The 18,910-nt window shown below is 40.4% G+C and overlaps 2 protein-coding genes across 4 annotated transcripts; both read left to right on the top strand.

Moving 5' to 3' along the window:
* Positions 1-3,548: 3,548 nt before the first annotated feature.
* pdp2 (putative pyruvate dehydrogenase phosphatase isoenzyme 2) lies at positions 3,549-9,959 on the top strand. Of its 3 annotated transcripts, none has more exons than XM_041796350.1 (9): positions 3,549-3,667; positions 4,064-4,189; positions 4,290-4,481; positions 6,871-6,990; positions 7,097-7,383; positions 7,483-7,588; positions 7,670-7,906; positions 7,985-8,284; positions 8,421-9,959. In XM_041796350.1, exons 2-9 carry the CDS (start codon positions 4,109-4,111, stop codon positions 8,694-8,696), a joined length of 1,599 nt encoding a protein of 532 aa, XP_041652284.1. In that variant the 5' UTR covers positions 3,549-3,667; positions 4,064-4,108; the 3' UTR covers positions 8,697-9,959. The 3 variants fall into 3 exon arrangements, with proteins under 3 accessions (XP_041652284.1, XP_041652285.1, XP_041652283.1); XM_041796351.1 differs by having other exon boundaries at positions 3,550-3,647; XM_041796349.1 differs by having other exon boundaries at positions 3,557-3,663.
* Positions 9,960-10,706: 747 nt separating this feature from the next.
* Positions 10,707-17,400, top strand: LOC121514546 (B-cadherin-like). Its single transcript, XM_041794696.1, has 15 exons — positions 10,707-10,760; positions 11,661-11,744; positions 11,832-11,981; positions 12,072-12,227; positions 12,312-12,453; positions 14,050-14,222; positions 14,303-14,431; positions 14,517-14,702; positions 14,787-15,031; positions 15,104-15,246; positions 15,365-15,589; positions 15,685-15,909; positions 16,000-16,127; positions 16,223-16,366; positions 16,471-17,400. Exons 1-15 carry the CDS (start codon positions 10,707-10,709, stop codon positions 16,720-16,722), a joined length of 2,436 nt encoding a protein of 811 aa, XP_041650630.1. The 3' UTR covers positions 16,723-17,400.
* The last annotated feature ends 1,510 nt before the right edge of the window (positions 17,401-18,910 follow it).

Genomic DNA, 18,910 nt, shown 5'->3' with positions numbered 1-18,910 from the left:
CAACTTGTAATCAGTCAGTCTGCCTATTTAAAGAGTGAAAAGTAGTCACTGTGCTGTTTGGTGTCATGGTGTGTACCACTCTGAACATGGACCACAGAAAGCTAAGGAGACAGTTGTCCTAGGAGATTAGAAAGAAAATTATAATAATAATGTATGATAATGTTCCTGTGACTACAGTTACACATATTATTCAGAAGTTTAAGGTCCATGGGACTGTGGCCAGCCTCCCTGGATGTGGCCACAAGAGGAAAGTTAATGACAAACTGAAGAGACAGATAGTACAAATGGTAACCAAAGAGCCCAGATAAACTTTCCAGTAAATTAAGGATAAACCTCAAGGTCATGGTATGTCAGTGTCAGAATGCACCACTGATCACTGTTTGAGAAAATCACACAAAAGCTAGACAGCAATTTGCCAGAATGCATATTGACAAGCCACAAAGCTTCAGGGAGAATGATGAAAGAAAAAAAATCTGGAGCTTTTTAGCATCTCACATCAGCTCTATGTTCACAGACACAAACATGAAGCATATAAAGAAAAGAAGACTGTATCTACTATGAAACATGACGGAGGCTCTGTTAAGTTCTGGGGCTGCTTTGCTGCATCTGGCACGGGGTGTCTTGAATCTGTGCAGGGTAAAATGTAATCTCAAGACTATCAAGGCATTCTGGAGTGAAATGAGCTGCTCAGTGTCAGGAAGCTTGGTCTCAGTCACAGGTCATGGGCCCTCCAACAAAATAATGACCCAAAACACACAGCTGAAAACATCCAAGCTAAGAACAAAACACTGGACTAATCTGAAGTGGCCTTAATACCCTGATCTATGTCCTATTGAACACTTGTGAAAGGAGCTGAAACATGCAGTCTGTAGAAGGCACTCTTCAAACCTAACACAAGTGGAGCAGTTTGCTCACAGGGAGTGGGCCAAAATACCTGTGGTGCAGAAGTCTCATTGAGAATTATAGAAATCACTTGAAAATAAACTGACACCGAAACTGAGGTACTTGGGAATGAAAGGGTGGCTGGATGCCTTTTGTTAGTTTGCTACAGTGTGAACTGTCACAAACTAAAGAAAAAAACAAAATGAAACCACATTATTGCTGAATTCGTTTGCTCCCCTTAGAGTGACAGAAAAATCTGCCTTGCACCATTATGCATGACTTTCTTTGCCGTTTTTATTTGTTTATGGGGTCCACGCTGATTTCCACATAATGTCAAATCCATCTCTCACTTTAAGATGTCATTAAAGAGAATTGTGATGGATCATTTCAGGACTTTCATATACTTTGCTTGGGAAGTGGTGCACGCCAACTTCAGCCTGTTTTGTGCGTACCCTACGCTTATACATGAGAACGCAGTTTATTTTTTTCTATGAATAGTTTTATCCAAACAAACACTGAATATACCTGCCTTTCACTTTATGGGATACTGCTGTAAAGATTTCATGTTAATCAAAGGGTGTGAAGTCAGGACAGGTCCTAGTACATTTACCTGTAGCTCCATCTTGTGGACCTAAATGGAACTGCAGGAAAGATGTGTTGAGGATTGCAACTGCTCATTCTCACAGCACATACTTACTGTATATTGGCATGAATTCTGTTTAAGAGGATGACAGATGATGCAGTTAGTTTCATATAATCTGCTCTTTTCTCTCTTCCCTCATGAGGAAGAAGGGGGAGGTAGAGCACCAAGCCATGCCAGACGGGAGTGTGTTAACACACATCAGTGCACCACACCCTGAGCTCTGCCTCTCTCACCATATTGCTAAGCTCTCTCTATATATATTCCAATCTTTCTCATTCTCTTTTTTACTCTTAATTATGTGTAATTTTTGTACTATAATTGTTGCGCTGCAATCATTAGTGGTGTTAAGGAAGGCAATATCAGGATTGTCACTACCTGAAGCTTGCATGTATGGAGCCTGGGTCTGTTGAAGGTGGCATGCTGGCTGTGTGGGCCATGTGGTAAGATAGGTAAGATGATGTCTCTGTGTTGCCATGGTGGGTGCTGAGAGCCGGCATGGAGAGGGGTGGCTCTGGGATGCTGGAGATCACTGTTCAGCCCTCTGGAGGTGTCGTGGGACGAACTGGACGAAACACTGACAAAGGAGGGTTCCCATTGGCCAACCTGGTGAAGCGCGGGTTTCTTACCCATCGGTCTGCAAAGTTGATGTGTGGAGGCAAAGAGTAATGGATTAGGGATTTCTTTACTGAGCACTGATCCTCTTTATAGGGCACAAGTATCTTGTGTGTTATTTAGAATCTGAAGTATTCCCATTTCTCCTACAGTATCACATAAATTTACCAAGGTTTTTCTTTTCAGTATGGTTTCTTGTTTTCCTCAATTCAAGTAGGCTATAATATGAATTCAAAGCAAAAGATCTATCTATTTATGGACACATCAAAGCTTATTGCACTAATAAGTCACAGTAAGAATTATTTTTTACTCAATACATTTTTATCATTTGGATTTATTCAAATTATTTCAGATTCATCAGTCAAGACCTGTCTGCAGCAACACTTTAATTAAACTGTGCAAACTAGATACATTAACATCACCACACAAACAAGATTTATTTCATCAAATATTTAAGAAATAAGAACGAACATTTTGTTATTTAAATTATTTTAATTTAGCATATGCTTAGATGAGGCAGTATGGCTCATAGTCGGCTATGGCAATTGCAACACTGTGAGGGTCTCTCATGTTAGCTCCCAGCACTTATGTTAGCATATGTTGTTCATGTTGATTTTTTTTTCGAAAAGGCCAGGGATAAAATTAACATTTTGACTTTGCTATCATCCAACTTCAGACAGCAGAAGAAAAATATTTGTCAAACCAAAAAGTAACTGTTGTACCTGAATTTTTTTTTATGGAGAGCTTCTGTGGTGTGGAAGTATTCCCACTCTTTTTCAGCAGGCAGACAGAGAACCCTTATGAGCATGCGCAGAGTTAGTCTCATAACTCTAGTGTGTTACCGTTGATTAAGACACTTGATGTACATCTACTAAAATTTAATATCAAAATCGTCCATTTAGCGAGCTAGATATGCCTCAACGGATGCACAGGATCCCCAGAGCTTTTTTGTTTTGTTTTTGTAATTTTGAAGCTTTACACGGATGTTTAACCTGATTTTTTTTCCCAAAAAATAAACAATTTCATATCACCTTCATGAGCTTCGTAGCAAATGTATTCTTACTTATGAAAAATTCCCCCTTTCTTCTGTTCTTGACGTTTTTTAAAAAAATACAAAACCTAAATAAAAAGAACTTAAAAAGAGAGAAAATGTGAACCTGAAAAACATAGGCATGCATACGCAAATTATCAAGCTAAGAACTGGTCATTCAAGTAAAACTTTGTACCAAGCTTCCTACAGGCTTACGGTAATGCCACAAAAAGAACCCAGTTTCATGTTCCTTTACAATACCAGAGGAAATAGAGTTGATATGTCCTCTTTTTCCCCTTTATTTTCGTTTCCTTCTTCATTTTCCCCTCTTTTTTGGAAGCTCCAACACGCTAGGTGGCGGTAGTGCACCGAAAGCCGGGTTCCACCCTCCCAACAATGGAAGAAGAAACGAAACACCGCTGGCTGTGATGTGATACGTTTCCCGTTATTTTCTTCGGTCGAACGACTTTGGGAATAGACGTTGGTTCTTTCTTAAGTTTGTACGCATTTAATATATGAAGTTTGTTTAGCACATACGTTCTGTGCTATCACTGCCGGTCTAAATTATCGTCACAGGTTTTGCCCTAGATTTGGGGCTCTCTAGTAAATGATAGCGAAGCTAGCCCGCTAACGACAAAGCTAACTAAGCATAAAAGTAAACTTTAAATGTTTTGCCCTAGACATATCTGGTTTTGCTTGCTCGCCTCTGTAAATGCAAATGATAGTTATAAAAAAAGAGGCATGTTTTTAGACGTTTCCCTGCCTATGCAGAACTTATATTAAGACATTTGACTTCCCAAACATATAGCCCGTTTACTTTATCTGTAGCTCCCTGACTGTTGGATCTCTGCTCAGATGTCAAGCTGATATCTCAACAACCTCGTTTACTTCTTCAGGGTGTCGGTTGCAAAAAACCCAGAGAAAGCGTGGGATCATTAGAGATGTCTGGACGTGTGTGCGCCAGCATTCTCCAAAGAGCTTCTAGCTACACACTGATACCTCCATGGTCGGCTTCATCTCAGGTCTGTACTATGGTTTACTTTTGTTTAACTGTACTTAAACGTGTACTCCATTCAGTCTTATTTACAGTGTATTTGCATCTATTGTGCTTTATTTGTTCAGTTCATTCAGTGTTGCCTCTTTGAAGCACAACCCACTTCTCAGCCCCGATCAGCCCATCATCGTCACTTCTCATCCCGGCGTGCCTCCAGAGTAGAGCGATCTCAAAGTGGGCGACACCTTTCAACTCGTCAGGACATCGACTTCCAACTCAACCAAGTCCAGATCAACAGTATTCTTCGATCTAACGAGCAGGTAATGGACATAATAGTGTCGTAACATAAGGATCACAAATCAAATGTATATTCCTGAGATGGTGGTAGGTTTGAGAGGCGTGTGAACTTTCCAGATAAGCCCTCCCCAAACTTGTTTCAAAGTGAATCCTCATATTCTCTGTTGGCCCACCAAAACCCTCACCCAATCATGACACGAGATTCAAATTATTTACCACCATATTTTTACTTCACATGAAGATGATTACTTATTAGGTTTATGGTTTTTATTTCTTGCAATTCACCTCTTGCAGCCCTTCTGCAGTACCTCTGGGGCCCACCAGAGGCGCCAAGCCCACACTTTGGGAAGCAGTGTTCTGAATATATATTTACAGTGCTTAAAACATTTGTTAGACCACCTGGCATATTTGTCTCAAAGACCATCCAGCATCATGAAGTGCTTTAATGTGGACTCTTTCATTTTCAGTGAGCTCTCCACGTTTTATTATTTTGCAGGAATGAGGGATTTCAAACTGAATTCACCCGAATTTGAGCCGGCTCACTGGACTTCTATGAGAAGTCAGAAACTCATTTTTCTGTTCAGGAATGCAAGTAAATAACTATAATTTGACATATTAATCAAGAAATATTAATGTGCTTTACTATTTTTTTCAGTTTTTTTTGTAAATCAGTAAATTTGAAAATGCATGGATAACAATTATAATAATATTTTAGCATTGAAAATATCATTTGGGTTAAAGAACTTCTACATATTAGTGTATCAACCATTGCAGAAACATAAAAAACGATTTTGGTAATTACCAGTGCTGTTAATTTAGGGCAGCTGTGGCATAAACCTTACTTTGGTTAGGGTTAGGGTGGTCTAATAAATTTGTTAAGCACTGTATATACACTATATTGCCAAAAGTATTCACTCACCTGCCTTGACTTGCATATGAACTTAAGTGACATCCCGTTCTTAATCCATAGGATTTAATATGACGTCAGTCCACCCTTTACAGCTATAACAGCTTCAACTCTTCTGGGAAGGCTTTCCACAAGGTTTAGGAGTGTGTTTATGGGAATTTTTGACCATTCTTCCAGAAGCGCATGTGAGTTCACACACTTATGTTGGACGAGAAAGCCTGTCTCTCAGTCTCCGCTCTAATTCATCCCAAAGGTGTTCTATCGGGTTGAGGTCAGGACTCTATGCAGGCCAGTCAAGTTCATCCACACCAAACTCTCTCATCCATGTCTTTATGGACCTTGCTTTGTGCACTGGTGCACAGTCATGTTGGAACAGGAAGGGACCATCCCCAAACTGTTCCCACAAAGTTGGGAGCATGGAATTGTTCAAAATCTTTTGGTATGCTGACGCATTCAGAGTTCCTTTCATTGGAACTAAGGGGCCAAGCCCAGCTCCTGAAAAACAACCCCACACCATAATCCCCCCTCCACCAAACTTTACACTTGGCACAATGCAGTCAGAAAAGTACCATTCTCCTGGCAACCACCAAACCCAGACTCGTCCATCAGATTGCCAGATGGAGAAGCGCAATTCGTCACTCCAAAGAACGCATCTTCACTGCTTTGAAGTCCAGTGGTGGTGTACTTTACACCACTGCATCCGACGCTTTGCATTGCACTTGGTGATGTATGGCTTGGATGCAGCTGCTCGGCCGTGGAAACCCATTCCATGAAGCTCTCTACGCACTGTTCTTGAGCTAATCTGAAGGCCATATGAAGTTTGGAGGTCTGTAGCGATTGACTCTGCAGAAAGTTGGTGACCTCTGCGCACTATGCGCCTCTGCATCCGCTGACCCTGCTCCGTCATTTTACATGGCCTACCACTTTGTGGCTGAGTTGCTGTCGTTCCCAATCGCTTCCACTTTGTTTTAATACCACTGACAGTTGACTGGAATATTTAGGAGTGAGGAAATTTCACCACTGGACTTGTTGCACAGGTGGCATCCTATCACAGTACCACGCTGGAATTCACTGAGCTCCTGAGAGCGACCCATTCTTTCGTAAATGTTTGTAGAAACAGTCTGCATGACTAGGTGCTTGATTTTATACACCTGTGGTCATGGAAGTGATTAGAACACCTGATTTCAATCATTTGGATTGGTGAGTGAATACTCTTGGCGATATAGTATATGTACGTATAGATAGATAGAATCTTTATTGTCATTGTCATAGAACAACAAAAAACAGAGTAGCAGCTTCAATTGACAATGAGAAAATACAAATATTAAAAACATGGAGATCAAATGAATGAATAAAAGCATATCAGTAGATCATAACACTACAAATACTGCAGAGACACGAGTGTCCAACTGTAGCCTTATCTGAAAAAATCTGCGTAGTGTAAACAATAAATGCATTCATTTATAATAATTTTTTGTCCTCGTGCTTGTGCATCTGTGCTTCAGACTGTAATTGTTCCTGAGTTTGATGGCCGAGGAATCAGTGCTGTCAGAAAGTTTGAGAGTAACCAGCTGGCTGCTAACACCCCTAATGAGGACCGCCGCAGTGCAGCCACATGCCTACAGGTAACACCATCTCCACTTCACAACTATATAATTACCACCCTACTTTTCCTCCTGTTTCCGTTAAATCTAATACAAATCTAATACAACTCAATCTAATCTTCTCCAGTCAAAGGGAGTGCTCTTTGGAGTGTTTGATGGTCATGGGGGCTGGGCGTGTGCACAGGCTGTCAGCGAGCGGCTTCTGTACTACACAGCAGTTGCAATGATGCCAAAGCAGAGCCTGGAGGAGCTTGAGAAATGCATGGAGCATGGCAGACCTGTTCCTCCTATTTTGCAGTGGTACAAACACCACTCAGATTTCAACTATCGTGAATCTGCATCACTTTACATTGACCACCTTAGGGTGTTCTGGCAAGAATTACTGGACAGTGAGGAGCATGGGGAAGGCATGAGGTAAAAAAAAGCTTTGATTTACACAGACAAGTGTCAAACATACAAGTATATCTGCTTATGAATGGTTTTCCTTTACACCCCTTTTTTCATGGTTTTTAGTCCTCCTGATGCTCTGGATCGTGCTTTCAAAAGGCTTGATGCAGACATCTCCTTAGAGGCTCAAGTTCCTCTCTCAAATGACCTGATGAAAAGCACAGCCATTCAGGTAAAACTATGCCTTTTTTTTTTTTCTCATGGGTATTGAAGGTGTCATGGTGTTGATACACAGCTATCATTGTCTACCAAGGTTGCATTTGCTGGATGCACTGCCTCTGTGGCTCATATCGGAACAGAGGGGATCCATGTCGCAAATGCAGGTGACTGTCGAATAGTACTGGGGGTTCAGGAGGAGGACGGTTCCTGGAGTGCCTTACCCCTTTCCCAGGACCACAACTCCCAAAATGAAACTGAGGTGGAGCGCATCCGCGCCCAGCACCCGCCGTCAGAGAGGGACACAGTGGTCACAGATGACAGACTTCTTGGGGTAAATGTCATCACAGAGGGACTATGCAATGATTTTACTGCTGAATTATAAAGTCCTACGCTTTTATCTTTTTGTTAGGTTTTAATGCCCCTGCGTGCTTTTGGTGATGTGAGATTCAAGTGGAGCCATGAGTTGCAGCAGAGCGTTTTAGCCAGCTTGGAGTCCGGAGTAGATCTGGACTCTCTCAATCTGTACCAGTACACTCCACCTAACTACCTAACTCCACCCTACCTGGATGTAGCACCTGAAATTACCTATCATAAGCTCCGACCGAAAGACCGCTTTCTAATACTCGGCACTGACGGCCTGTGGGATGAACTAGGGAGTGAAGAGGCTGTGCAACTTGTTGGCGAGCACTTGAGTGGGATCCACCTCCAGGTTCGTGTGGGGAAGTCAAAATTACAAGTGCTGTTATTCTTCTAAACCATAGCAAACGCCTCATATATGTTAACTACTCATACATGTGTTTGAACCATTTACCTGTTAAAGTTACACTTTTCTGTGTTTTGTTCAGGCTCCAGTTTCTCCATCAGAGAGGCAGTTGAAATTGGGTCAAATGCATGAGCTCTTGCTGAAGCGTAGGGCCCGGGCCTCCCCCGCTCTGGACACCAACGCTGCCACACATCTCATCAGGCGTGCTCTCGGCACTGGGGAGTATGGAGAACTCTGCCAAGAAAGACTGGCTTCTATGCTGGCTCTGCCAGAGGACTTGGCTCGTATGTACAGGGACGATATCACAGCCACTGTGGTGTATCTGAACTCTAACCTGGCCAGACCTCAAAATGGCTGACAGGAGGGTTTATGTGAACTAAACTAACAGCTAGCTCCATCCAGAGGTCTGTACTACAAATTTAGCTCAACATACCCAGGCTGTCTTTGAGTTATCTGGCTGTACTAATTCAAACAAATCAGATCACACTGAGCCGTCAAATGGAGTTTGTTATCAACCTAATAACTAAACCCTGAGTGTCCATGAGCATGTTCAAGTAAAAGGGGTGGAGTTAGTAACAGACCAGTTATAAACAAAAACCAGTCTAACATCAGCAGAATGTCGTGTGTCACAATCTGAGTAAACCGTTAAAGCTGTTGTATTAGAAAGAGGACATCAGCATCAACTTTGATAACACCCTTTTATTCTGTTACATTAATTTGTGGCTTTGATGTATTTTTGTTTCATATAAATTATTACAAAAAGTAGGTTTTGTTGCGTTTTTAACAGTCTTGATTGTTGAAGGATGACTGTAAGGCCTGTCACAAATTTATTTCATATAAACAGGAAACCTTAAGTTTTCATTGCTCTCTCTCCCTCCTCACCTGCAAACACCTCAGAGATGTTTGCGATTCAGAAACCTGATTGGTTGTTAGCAGTGTATTGCATAGATGATCCTTCATCTTGATCATAACCTGCTCTGAAGCGGGTAATGAAAACCTCGAGTTAACCCCAAAGTTACTTTGCTTAAAGCAAATCCTCATGAGTAGTACAGGCCTCTGGTCATGGCTAAACAATACTCCAGGCCGTTAGTTTCTGAAACATCTAGGGCCTATATTAAAACCTGTTACCAAAAAACATGAAATATACATATATAGATATTTTGAAATGAAGTTCCCTGTCTTTAATGCAAATAGTTTTAACATATTATAAATCCATAGGATTACATCAACTCTATATTCATAATAGATGTGTCTACCTGGTCAAAGCACATTTTGTGCAGAGAGGCTTCGCTCCTATTCTTTATTCATGATTTTTTTTTTAAATATACATTACCTTTGTTGAATTTCAAAGAATGGAAAGTAGGAGTTGAAAGTTCAGAGTAATGCACTCAGTTTGCTCTTTACTTGCACCTTTGTTTCAGTTTTTCTTGCACAGTTCGCTTGAGACAATCAGTCCATGAGATTTTTGTCTACTTACTTTGATGGTTACTCTTCGTTTGTGTAAGCTGTGAAGTATACTTTCAGTAAATGTTTTGTCCTCACTGTGAATGTTAAAAGTGTTGTACCTCCACTCACTCTCTGTGAAAACATGCAGGCGCTTCTTAGTAAATATTTAAGATTACTTTGTTTTTGTCTTTCAAATCTGAGTGAAATCAAAATGAAGGAACAGAACTTTTATTTACATTTAAACCTATCTAAAGCTGTGTGGGAAACAGAGTTTTCATAATAAACTCTGCTAAAGTGTGAGTTGCTGAGTGTCGTGGGAGCTGGTTGGGTCCTGGGGTGTTTTGTAAACACATGCATGCTTTCCTGCAAGAAAGTTCAAACTGAATGGGGTGATTTCCCTACAAACAGAATCCAACTGAAGTTTTAACACACTGTTGGTCATTAGCATTTCTTTTTTTTCTTGTTCTGAATTTCAGATGACATCATATAAATTATTATATCATGAAAACATTATAGTGATGCCACTAAGGTTAGAGTGAGAGACTTCGCTGCATTAACACACACCTGCATGACCAGTAGTGCTCGAGGTCACCTCTAACTTCTGTTTTTTTTTTTCAACCCTTCAGTGATAAAATCAAACAGCCGCTCAGTAAGCATCAATAGGGGCAGAGTGAAGCACAGTAAACACAGGATTACTGTGGCTACAGGCAGTTAAAAGAAGATACACTTTAAGTTCTGACTCTTGAGCATGATACTTAATTACACTGAGCAACTCTTATGCTGAGAAAACCAGTGAAGAGGAGATTTTTTTAATGCCACTGCCTTGGCCCACTGCCATCAGGACAAAGCAGCAGATTGAGTCTGGAGGTTTCCATTGAAGGAGAAGGAAAGATCTGTGCAGGCTTCTCAACAGACGGACGTGATGGAGATTAGCAGCAGGACTGTGAGGGTGGTATTTTTCATGTGCCAAGTAAAGGTGAGTGAAAAAAGCTGCTGCGATAAGTTAAATATCTTAAACTTGTCAGTAGATTTGAAGCTACATACCTTATTGCTAACATTCACATGCTTTTAGTAATTTTATTCATGTTTTGTTGATGTATATAAAAACCGTGTCAAGCTTGAATTGTACATTTTATACTCTACAGTGTTGTTTAACTTCTGATTGAATCTGTTCCTATTCTATTCTCTCTTTTAATATCCTGTTTAAATAGTCTGTCTTTTTGTCTTCTGTTTGTTTCTTTGCCATTAATCTTTATGATATCTTGTGTGAGGTGCCTAGAATTTCCCTATTGCTAAAATGTGCTACAGTGCCTTGAATGTTTTACTCTTTGATGGATTTTGTAAATCAAACAAAATCTATATAATTTGGCTTTTTGGCAAAAAAACCCCTCTTTAATGCCAAAGTGAAAACAGATTTCTACAAAATAATGTCAATTAGAAAAAATATGTAATCTAAAATAAGTGACTTCATAATTATTCGTCCCCTTTAAAGTGACTGACCTAATTCAACAGAGCTACAGCCAAGTGGTGCTAGTAGTCTCACAATTAGTGAAATGAGGACCACCTGAGTGCTGTGAATGTGTCTCAAGTGATTGTAGTATAAAGACAGTGGCGTCTGGAAGGTCCAGTCACTGGTTAATCAGTATTCCTGGCTACTATTACACCATGTAGACAGAAAAACACTCTAAACATCTCAGAGTAAATGTTATTGAAAGTATAAGTGAGGGATATAAAACATTTCCAAATCTGTTCTTATTGTGTCTTGAAATAAATAATATAAGTTTATATTTGTCCTGAATAATTTACATTTGTAAGGGCAAGGTTAATTGGTATATGTTAGAGAAGAAACTTGTATGCCTTCTCTCTTTTTCTTCAGTTTTTGGCTCTTCTAGCAGCAGCAGGATCTTTACCATGCTGCACCAGAATCTCCTTCTCTCATAATGAAAGCAGATACCCAGAGGTAAATTTAATGCTCATTTTGTAGTGCAATACTTTGTTTTATCAGTCAAACTGTGATGATATATCTGACTCGACATGTTTCAAACAGAACACAGCTGACCCTGGCCTTGAGGATCTCCCAACTATTGAGTTTCAGCAGAGGTCTGTCAGTCTGAAGAGAATAAAGAGGGAGTGGGTCATCCCAGTGATTAACTTTCCAGAAAATGAGAGGGGTCCATATCCCAAATACATGGTGAAGGTAACCACAGCAGTATTAGGCAAATTAGGCTTTTATGACTGTAGTGTCATTTCAATTATCTCATGTAATATCTTTTCGACTGTGCTTAAGATCAAGTCAAGCAATGAGGAAAGAGTGGAGATAACGTACAAGATTAGTGGACCAGGTGCTGATCAACCTCCTGAGGGGTTTTTTGTTGTCGATAGGAGATCTGGGGTGCTGTATGTGACTCAGCCACTGGACAGGGAGAAGACAGCCAAATACAGCGTGAGCTTATAAAAACATGATACTGTTGTCAGGTATATCTATAACTTTGTCTCTGTTCTAATTATGGTGTGATTTGTGTTGCAGCTGTTGGCTCATGCACTGAGTGCAGGCGTTAAAGCCGAGGAGCCCATGGAGCTCATAATCAACATCATTGACCAGAATGACAACCCTCCAAAATTCACACAGAACCCTTTCTATGGTCGAGTGAGTGAGAGTGCTGAGATAGGTGAGAAAAAACAAAATGCCCTGGCTCATTTACACAAAAACGTCAATATAAACAAATGAATGCAACCCAGTGAGAAAGCATACACAACACAGACCTTAATCACAAAGTAAACCTGGTCTCTCTAACAAACACACTTATAACTTGCACACAAATATTTAACAGCCTTTATGACCACAGTCTTTTTAATGTAATTTTTCTTTTTTAATCTGGTTTTCCCCAAATGTTTTGGAAATATTAATTCTATTTCATTAGTCATTCCATGAGTGCATATTAAAGCTCAAGTTGGAAATTTTCTATGCTCCCAGTGAAAAATTCAGTATCTCAAACTTCTCTCGGTATGTGTATCAGTGGTTAGAAAGCTGAGAAGAAAATCTTCCTGCTGTTTTTAAAGCTGCAATAATGTTTTTTTGTTTTTTTTTACACAAAAATGTCTACATTTATCAAAATGGCTACTTCAGTGTTATATGTATAAATTTAGCTGAGTACTTAGGTTACCTTAGATATTTCAAAAAATGTTAAAAGTCTATGAAATCCATAACTTTTAAAATTGTCAATTGTCACCATGACAGAGCTGCCTCGACCTACAAGACTTGTCTTTGGTTGTTGTGAAAATGCTGGATTTTAAAGACAGAAACTCAACTCATTCATGTTTTTGTGCTGCTTTCTTGTGATGGACTGTGATTATTCTATGCCAGTGGTTCTCAACTGGTGGGTCAGGACCCAAAAGTGGGTCACAAAGCCCTTTTCAGTGGTTGCAGATGTGTGCCTGGGAAAAAACATTGTGCCAAATTGTCCACGAGACTCTATAAAACATGCATGTTTTGTCCGATTTCATTGTTAGTCACACCTTTTGTACTGTCTTAGGCCCAAGCCCAAGCCCTTCTATTTTTTAATGAATCTATCTGATTGACTAAAAAATCTCCAAAATTTGGGCGGCAAGTCTCCTTGAGGAGTTGATGGTGAGTCTCATGACTCAACCAGTTGAGAACCACTGTTCTCTGCCATTCTCTGTCACCTAAACTCCATTTAAACCATAACTCCATTCCCCTGCCCCGGGGTAGCCGTTAAATTTGCCTTTCTGATTAAAACTGCGATCAGCCCTTAAATGTTTTGCAAGAAGCTTGCAGCCAAAACCAGAAAAGCCACTTTTAACAGCTTTTCTTCCTCATTTTGTGAAATTTAGCCCTGAAGCAGAACAGATGGTTTCTGTATGGCATATACAGTCACCGGCCACTTTATTAGGTACACCGTGTTAGTCCTAGGTTTGACCGCCTTTCACCTACAGAACTTCTTTGATCCTTTTTGGCATAGTTTCAACAAGGTGTTGGAACAGTTCTCAGATATTTTGGTCCAGAAACCAGTTTGAGATCAGTTGAGCTTAGCGACATGATGCATTATCCTGCTGGAAGTAACCATCATTAGATGGGTACACTGTGGTCATAAAGGAATGGACATGGTCAGCAACAACACCCCTCTATATACTACTTTTTGTTAATGTTTTGAAGAGTGCCCTCTGGTGGTAGGATTTACATACAGCATTTTTAAACTGTCAAACGCATCAGTAAAAACTACAAGTTCTGCTGTTTTCTTCAACAGATGACATCGTCACAAAAGTAACAGCAGAAGATAAAGATGACCCACAGACAAGCAATGCTGTGATCTGGTACAGGATAAAGGATCAGGTGCCTCAAATGCCTGAAAAGGAAATGTTTGCAATAAACCCAGTGAGTGGAATGATCAGTGTAAAGGCAGATGGGCTGGACAGAGAGGTAATCACACTATGACAGCTTCCTTTTATTCTGCTAAAACTGTCTTATTTTTTACACCTAAACTCACTGCCCTTTGTCAGACTCACCCGCAGTATAAGCTGATCATTGTGGCTGCTGACATGGAGGGTGAGGGGTTAGCATCTACCAGCACTGTTCTCATCAGCGTTATAGACAGCAATGATAATGCTCCAGAGTTCACCGACACGTCTGTGAGTAGAAACTGTCCAGAAACTTTACACCAATGTCAGACGGTGTTCAGTTTTTTTTCACATCTTGCACTTTTTTCTCACCCAGATATCCACATCAGTCCTTGAGAATGAGGCTGGAGCTGAGGTAATACGGCTGATGGTCACAGACAAGGATGAGTTAGGGTTTCCAAATGCCAACACCAAATACTTAATAATCAGAGGAAACGAGGGGGGAGAATTCAACATCAGCACAGGCTCCAATAAAATGGAGGGAGTCCTTCGAACAGCCAAGGTAAGAAAGAAAACCTGTCCATTTTCACCATGGAGCACTAGTCAGTACATCATTCCTCTCCCCTTGCTCTCCATCTCTTACCAGGAGCTGGATTTCGAGAGTACTCCTGTCTTTACTCTGCTGGTGGTTGTGACAAACGAGGCACCATTTTCTGTGCCGGTGTCAACCTCCACGGCCACAGTCACAGTAGCAGTCGTGGACAGGAACGAGCCTCCTGTTTTCAGCCCAGCAGAGATGCATGTGAGCATCTCAGAGGATGCAGTGATAGGAAGTTTTTTAGTCGACCTCAGAGCAAAGGACCCGGACACAGCCAGGAAACAGAGCGTTAGGTATTAATGGCAATTTATTTGGGAACTACATTTGTCTCAAATGTGCTAATGATGATTTTTTTTTGCTTTCAGTTATAAATTGCACAATGACACTGCACGGCTGCTGAGTATTGATAAAGACACAGGATCAGTCACAGTTAAGAGCAGCATGGACAGAGAATCACATCATATCAAAGACAGCAAATATACAGTAATAGTTCTGTCATATGATGATGGTAAATCTACATTTGTTCTCACTTAACAACACAATCGAAGCAGTCTTTCTTATACACCTATCTTTATGCCAGACTGAAGTACAGCTCAGCTGTGTCTTATCTCATTCTACCCTTGCAGATACAATCCCAGCTACAGGCACAGGCACTCTGGTTGTGACTTTATTGGATGTGAATGACCATCGTCCAGTCATCAGGCAGAGGAAGGTCAGCTTATGCAACAGTGACCCCTCCCCTGCCCTGCTTGATATCACAGACCTGGATGGACCAGACCATGCAGGACCGTTTACTGTTGAGCTTCTGGGAGAGCACATGATCAACTGGACTGTTAGCACCAATGCCACAAGTAAGAGAGCACGAACAAACCCAGAGACAACGTAATATGGTTAGTTACTTTCTGCCTCTGCTCAAGTGTTTATTTTGCATTTTTTGTCTTCACAGGCAACGTGGCAGCTCTTGCTCCCAAGCGAGAGTTGTTACCCGGGGACTACTCTGTGCTGATGCGCATCTATGATGCCGGCATGCTTTACCAGGACAGCACACTGGTGGTGGAGGTGTGCCAATGTCAAGGGGCTGTTTCTGCTTGCTTCATCCCCCATTCTGCACCTCATCTACGCATTCCCTCTCTAGCAACCCTGGTGCTTGGAGCAATTTTTGGTCTTTTGCGTATGTAGCATGCCAAATAAATTTCTTGTTTCTCACTCCAGTCTGCTCTGATTGTGTCTTTATCTAATGTGATGTTTGGGTTGACTACAGTACTGCTTCTACTGCTGCTGTTGTTGCTGAGAAGGAGGAGGTCAGAGAAGGATGTGACTCTGCTTGAAGACATACCCAGAGACAACATCTTCTACTATAATGAGGAGGGAGGAGGTGAAGACGACCAGGTAGGGGGCAGAAGATGCTAATGCTGCTGAAAAAGGCATTTTTAGTGCCAGATGTATTCTGATAATCATGGTGTGTTTCCTGCTTCTGCTCTCAGGCGTATGACCTGAGCCAGCTCTACAGAGGGCTTGATAACCGTCCTGAAGTCTTCAGCACTGATGTATTTCCAACTGTTCAAAGCCGGCCGTCCTATCGCCTACAACCCCAAGCCAATGAAGAGATTGGGAAATTCATTGAAGATGTAAGCCTTGGCTTATTTTACAATCTGGACCTTAAAGGGTTTTTAAATATCTGCTGATTGTTCAAGTGTAATATTTATAAATCCTACATTTGTGTCCCCTGTAGAACCTACATGCTGCAGACGGGGACCCCACAGCTCCTCCGTATGACTCTCTTCTCGTGTTTGACTACGAGGGTGTCGGCTCAATGGCGAGCTCACTCAGCTCCATCAACTCTTCCGACTCAGATGAAGAGCAGGACTTTCAGAGCCTCTCACACTGGGGGCCACGTTTCAGCAGGTTGGCTGACCTGTACACAAGCAGGATAGAGGAGGATGATGACTCAGAAATACTGCCTGGAAAAACAGAATGGGTTTAAAATCTTTGTGGATTTCTGGATCTTACAATCTTATTTTTTTCTACTAAAGGTGCTCGTAAGTCTTTGTAATCTATTTTTTGCTGCCGTCTGTGCTTTATTCAGACTTGGTTGTGTCCTGACATGAAAGACTCTAATGCACTGTGTACATGTGGATTGTTTCTGTTGTTAGGACCTAGTTTTTCAAGAAGATCAACCTGAATTAGAGTGATTTATACTTGGAACATCCCCCCAGCATCAAGTAACACATCTTACTTTCGTCCTAGTCCTTCAAAGAAAATCTGTACTGAATTAATTTTACTCAGACATGGGCTTTATAGAAATATGAATACTGCCAGACCTCTAGCGGAGCTGCTTATGTCAAACAAAAATGAAATATCCTGACAGTTGCCTATCTAATATTTTATTTGATATTGAGAACTTTTTGATGAAAAATTCTAAAGAAAAAAAAATCATAACCTTAATTTTTTCAGGAACAGTTTTGTAATACATTTAACCATTTTATTGTACAGTTTTATTTGGCGGAGAAGGTTCTGCTCAGAAGATGCACCCTGGGTTATTTAAGCAGCATGCTTTGACTTTACAGAGAGCGCTTAGCTAGAGACCCCCACATAGATAGATACATTTATGACAATGCGTATTGAATACAATAAAATTAGTTCAAAAGTAATTAATTCATAGTAGTAGCATGAATCTGAATATGCGGGTGCATCACGCTTTATGCTTTAAAGGAGGAGGTTGGGGTGGAGGAGGTTAAGCTTTGCCAGCAGCAGCATGGTGATTCAGCATTATGCAAGTAGTGATTAGTAAGAACATCCTATTTAAATGGACCGCTGTGTTGTGAGAAAGCTGTGATTGGCTGTCTGAGCTTGGAGGTAATAATTGGGATCAGCTGGCCATTAGCTGATCACGGCTAGATGCACACCTACTGTGTCCTGCATAAACTAACGCTAAGCTTCATTATCTACCTCATCTATCTACTATGTTGCCATAGAGCAAGGGTTTTCAACCTTTTTTTAGCCTGCAACCCCAAAAATAAAGGTGCCAGAGACCGGGGACCCCCACTGTACCTGAAGGTGGTTGAGCAGCCATGCACATTCAAGAATAGTCATGTGCAGACAAGACTGACCAAGAGAGGTCAGCTGAGCAGAAATTGAAAATGGGTTAAATGTGGCACTTAGCTGGGGAAAAAATCATTTAAAATATTTTTAAGGCATCTGGCAACCCCCTCTAAGTGTCTCACGACCCCCAAAGGGGTCCCAACCTGAAGGTTGAGAACACTGCCGTAGAGATTAAGCCATTCAAGAGCATTTTAAAAAAAATGTCCAAAGGATCAGCATCATTGTAAAGATTTTTTTTCTATTTTGTTTTATCCACTTAAAGGTTTTATTACATTTTGATTTTTTCATCAAGCCACAATCCGGATTTTATTTAATGAGGAATATCCTGACTTGTTTGGGTCAAAGTTTTCCTAATAGATTCTGTACAGATAAAAAACAAGAATAGATGGCTTGATATTTTATGATCCTTTGTCCTTTTGATAGCTTTTATCCAGTCAGTTTACTTTTTCAACAATGGGGTTTGACAGAATGACGTCATGATATAAGAAATGGAGTTCCTCAAGGCTCAGTGATAGGTCTCCTCATAATTTTCTCTAGAAGTCTGAAAGCTCAGTGCCTTTTATTGCTGTGTGAATGTATCACGTAAGACTTTTTACACATGAAAATGTTGCATGGCATATATAAATTTCATAGCAACATTTTCTAAATGCTTTTAAATGTTGAACAGTCATTTTCAGCCCTCATCTTATTCGGTTTCCATTATACAGTAGTGTCCTTTTTGTGTTGTAGTTTTAATTTGTTATGAACATGTATTTAAAAAAAAATAAAATAAGCCATGCTTTATATAATATTTTAATATGTTAGATAATCCATATTATTATTATTATTATTATTATTATTATTATTATTATTATTAATAATAATATAATTTGAATAGAACAGCTACTTTTTAGGTTTTACTGACCATGTAAAATCTTAATTGACTTGGAATAAAATGACAAAAGGACAGAAGATAACAGTTGGTAAAGTCATTCAAATAGTATCAAAACACATTCAGAAGGAAGCACACTCTGAATCTACTGCCTGTGTTTGGGCTATTGCACAGTTTTAGCCTGCCAAAGTTATAAAGC

This window comes from Cheilinus undulatus, linkage group 9 (assembly GCF_018320785.1).
Source record: "Cheilinus undulatus linkage group 9, ASM1832078v1, whole genome shotgun sequence".
Lineage (NCBI taxonomy): Eukaryota > Metazoa > Chordata > Actinopteri > Labriformes > Labridae > Cheilinus > Cheilinus undulatus.
This window is presented reverse-complemented; position numbering and strand designations above follow the sequence as displayed.

What these genes read in the sequence shown, in the direction of transcription:
- LOC121514546 (XM_041794696.1), top strand. Translation starts at nt 10,707, where the DNA reads ATGGAGATTAGCAGCAGGACTGTGAGGGTGGTATTTTTCATGTGCCAA. An exon ending in AGAAGACAGCCAAATACAGC is followed by an intron (nt 12,228 to 12,311) that starts GTGAGCTTATAA and finishes TTTGTGTTGCAG; the next exon opens with CTGTTGGCTCATGCACTGAG. An exon ending in TTGGGAAATTCATTGAAGAT is followed by an intron (nt 16,367 to 16,470) that starts GTAAGCCTTGGC and finishes TGTCCCCTGTAG; the next exon opens with AACCTACATGCTGCAGACGG.
- pdp2 (XM_041796350.1), top strand. Translation starts at nt 4,109, where the DNA reads ATGTCTGGACGTGTGTGCGCCAGCATTCTCCAAAGAGCTTCTAGCTAC. An exon ending in GTGCAGCCACATGCCTACAG is followed by an intron (nt 6,991 to 7,096) that starts GTAACACCATCT and finishes AATCTTCTCCAG; the next exon opens with TCAAAGGGAGTGCTCTTTGG. An exon ending in CAGATGACAGACTTCTTGGG is followed by an intron (nt 7,907 to 7,984) that starts GTAAATGTCATC and finishes TCTTTTTGTTAG; the next exon opens with GTTTTAATGCCCCTGCGTGC.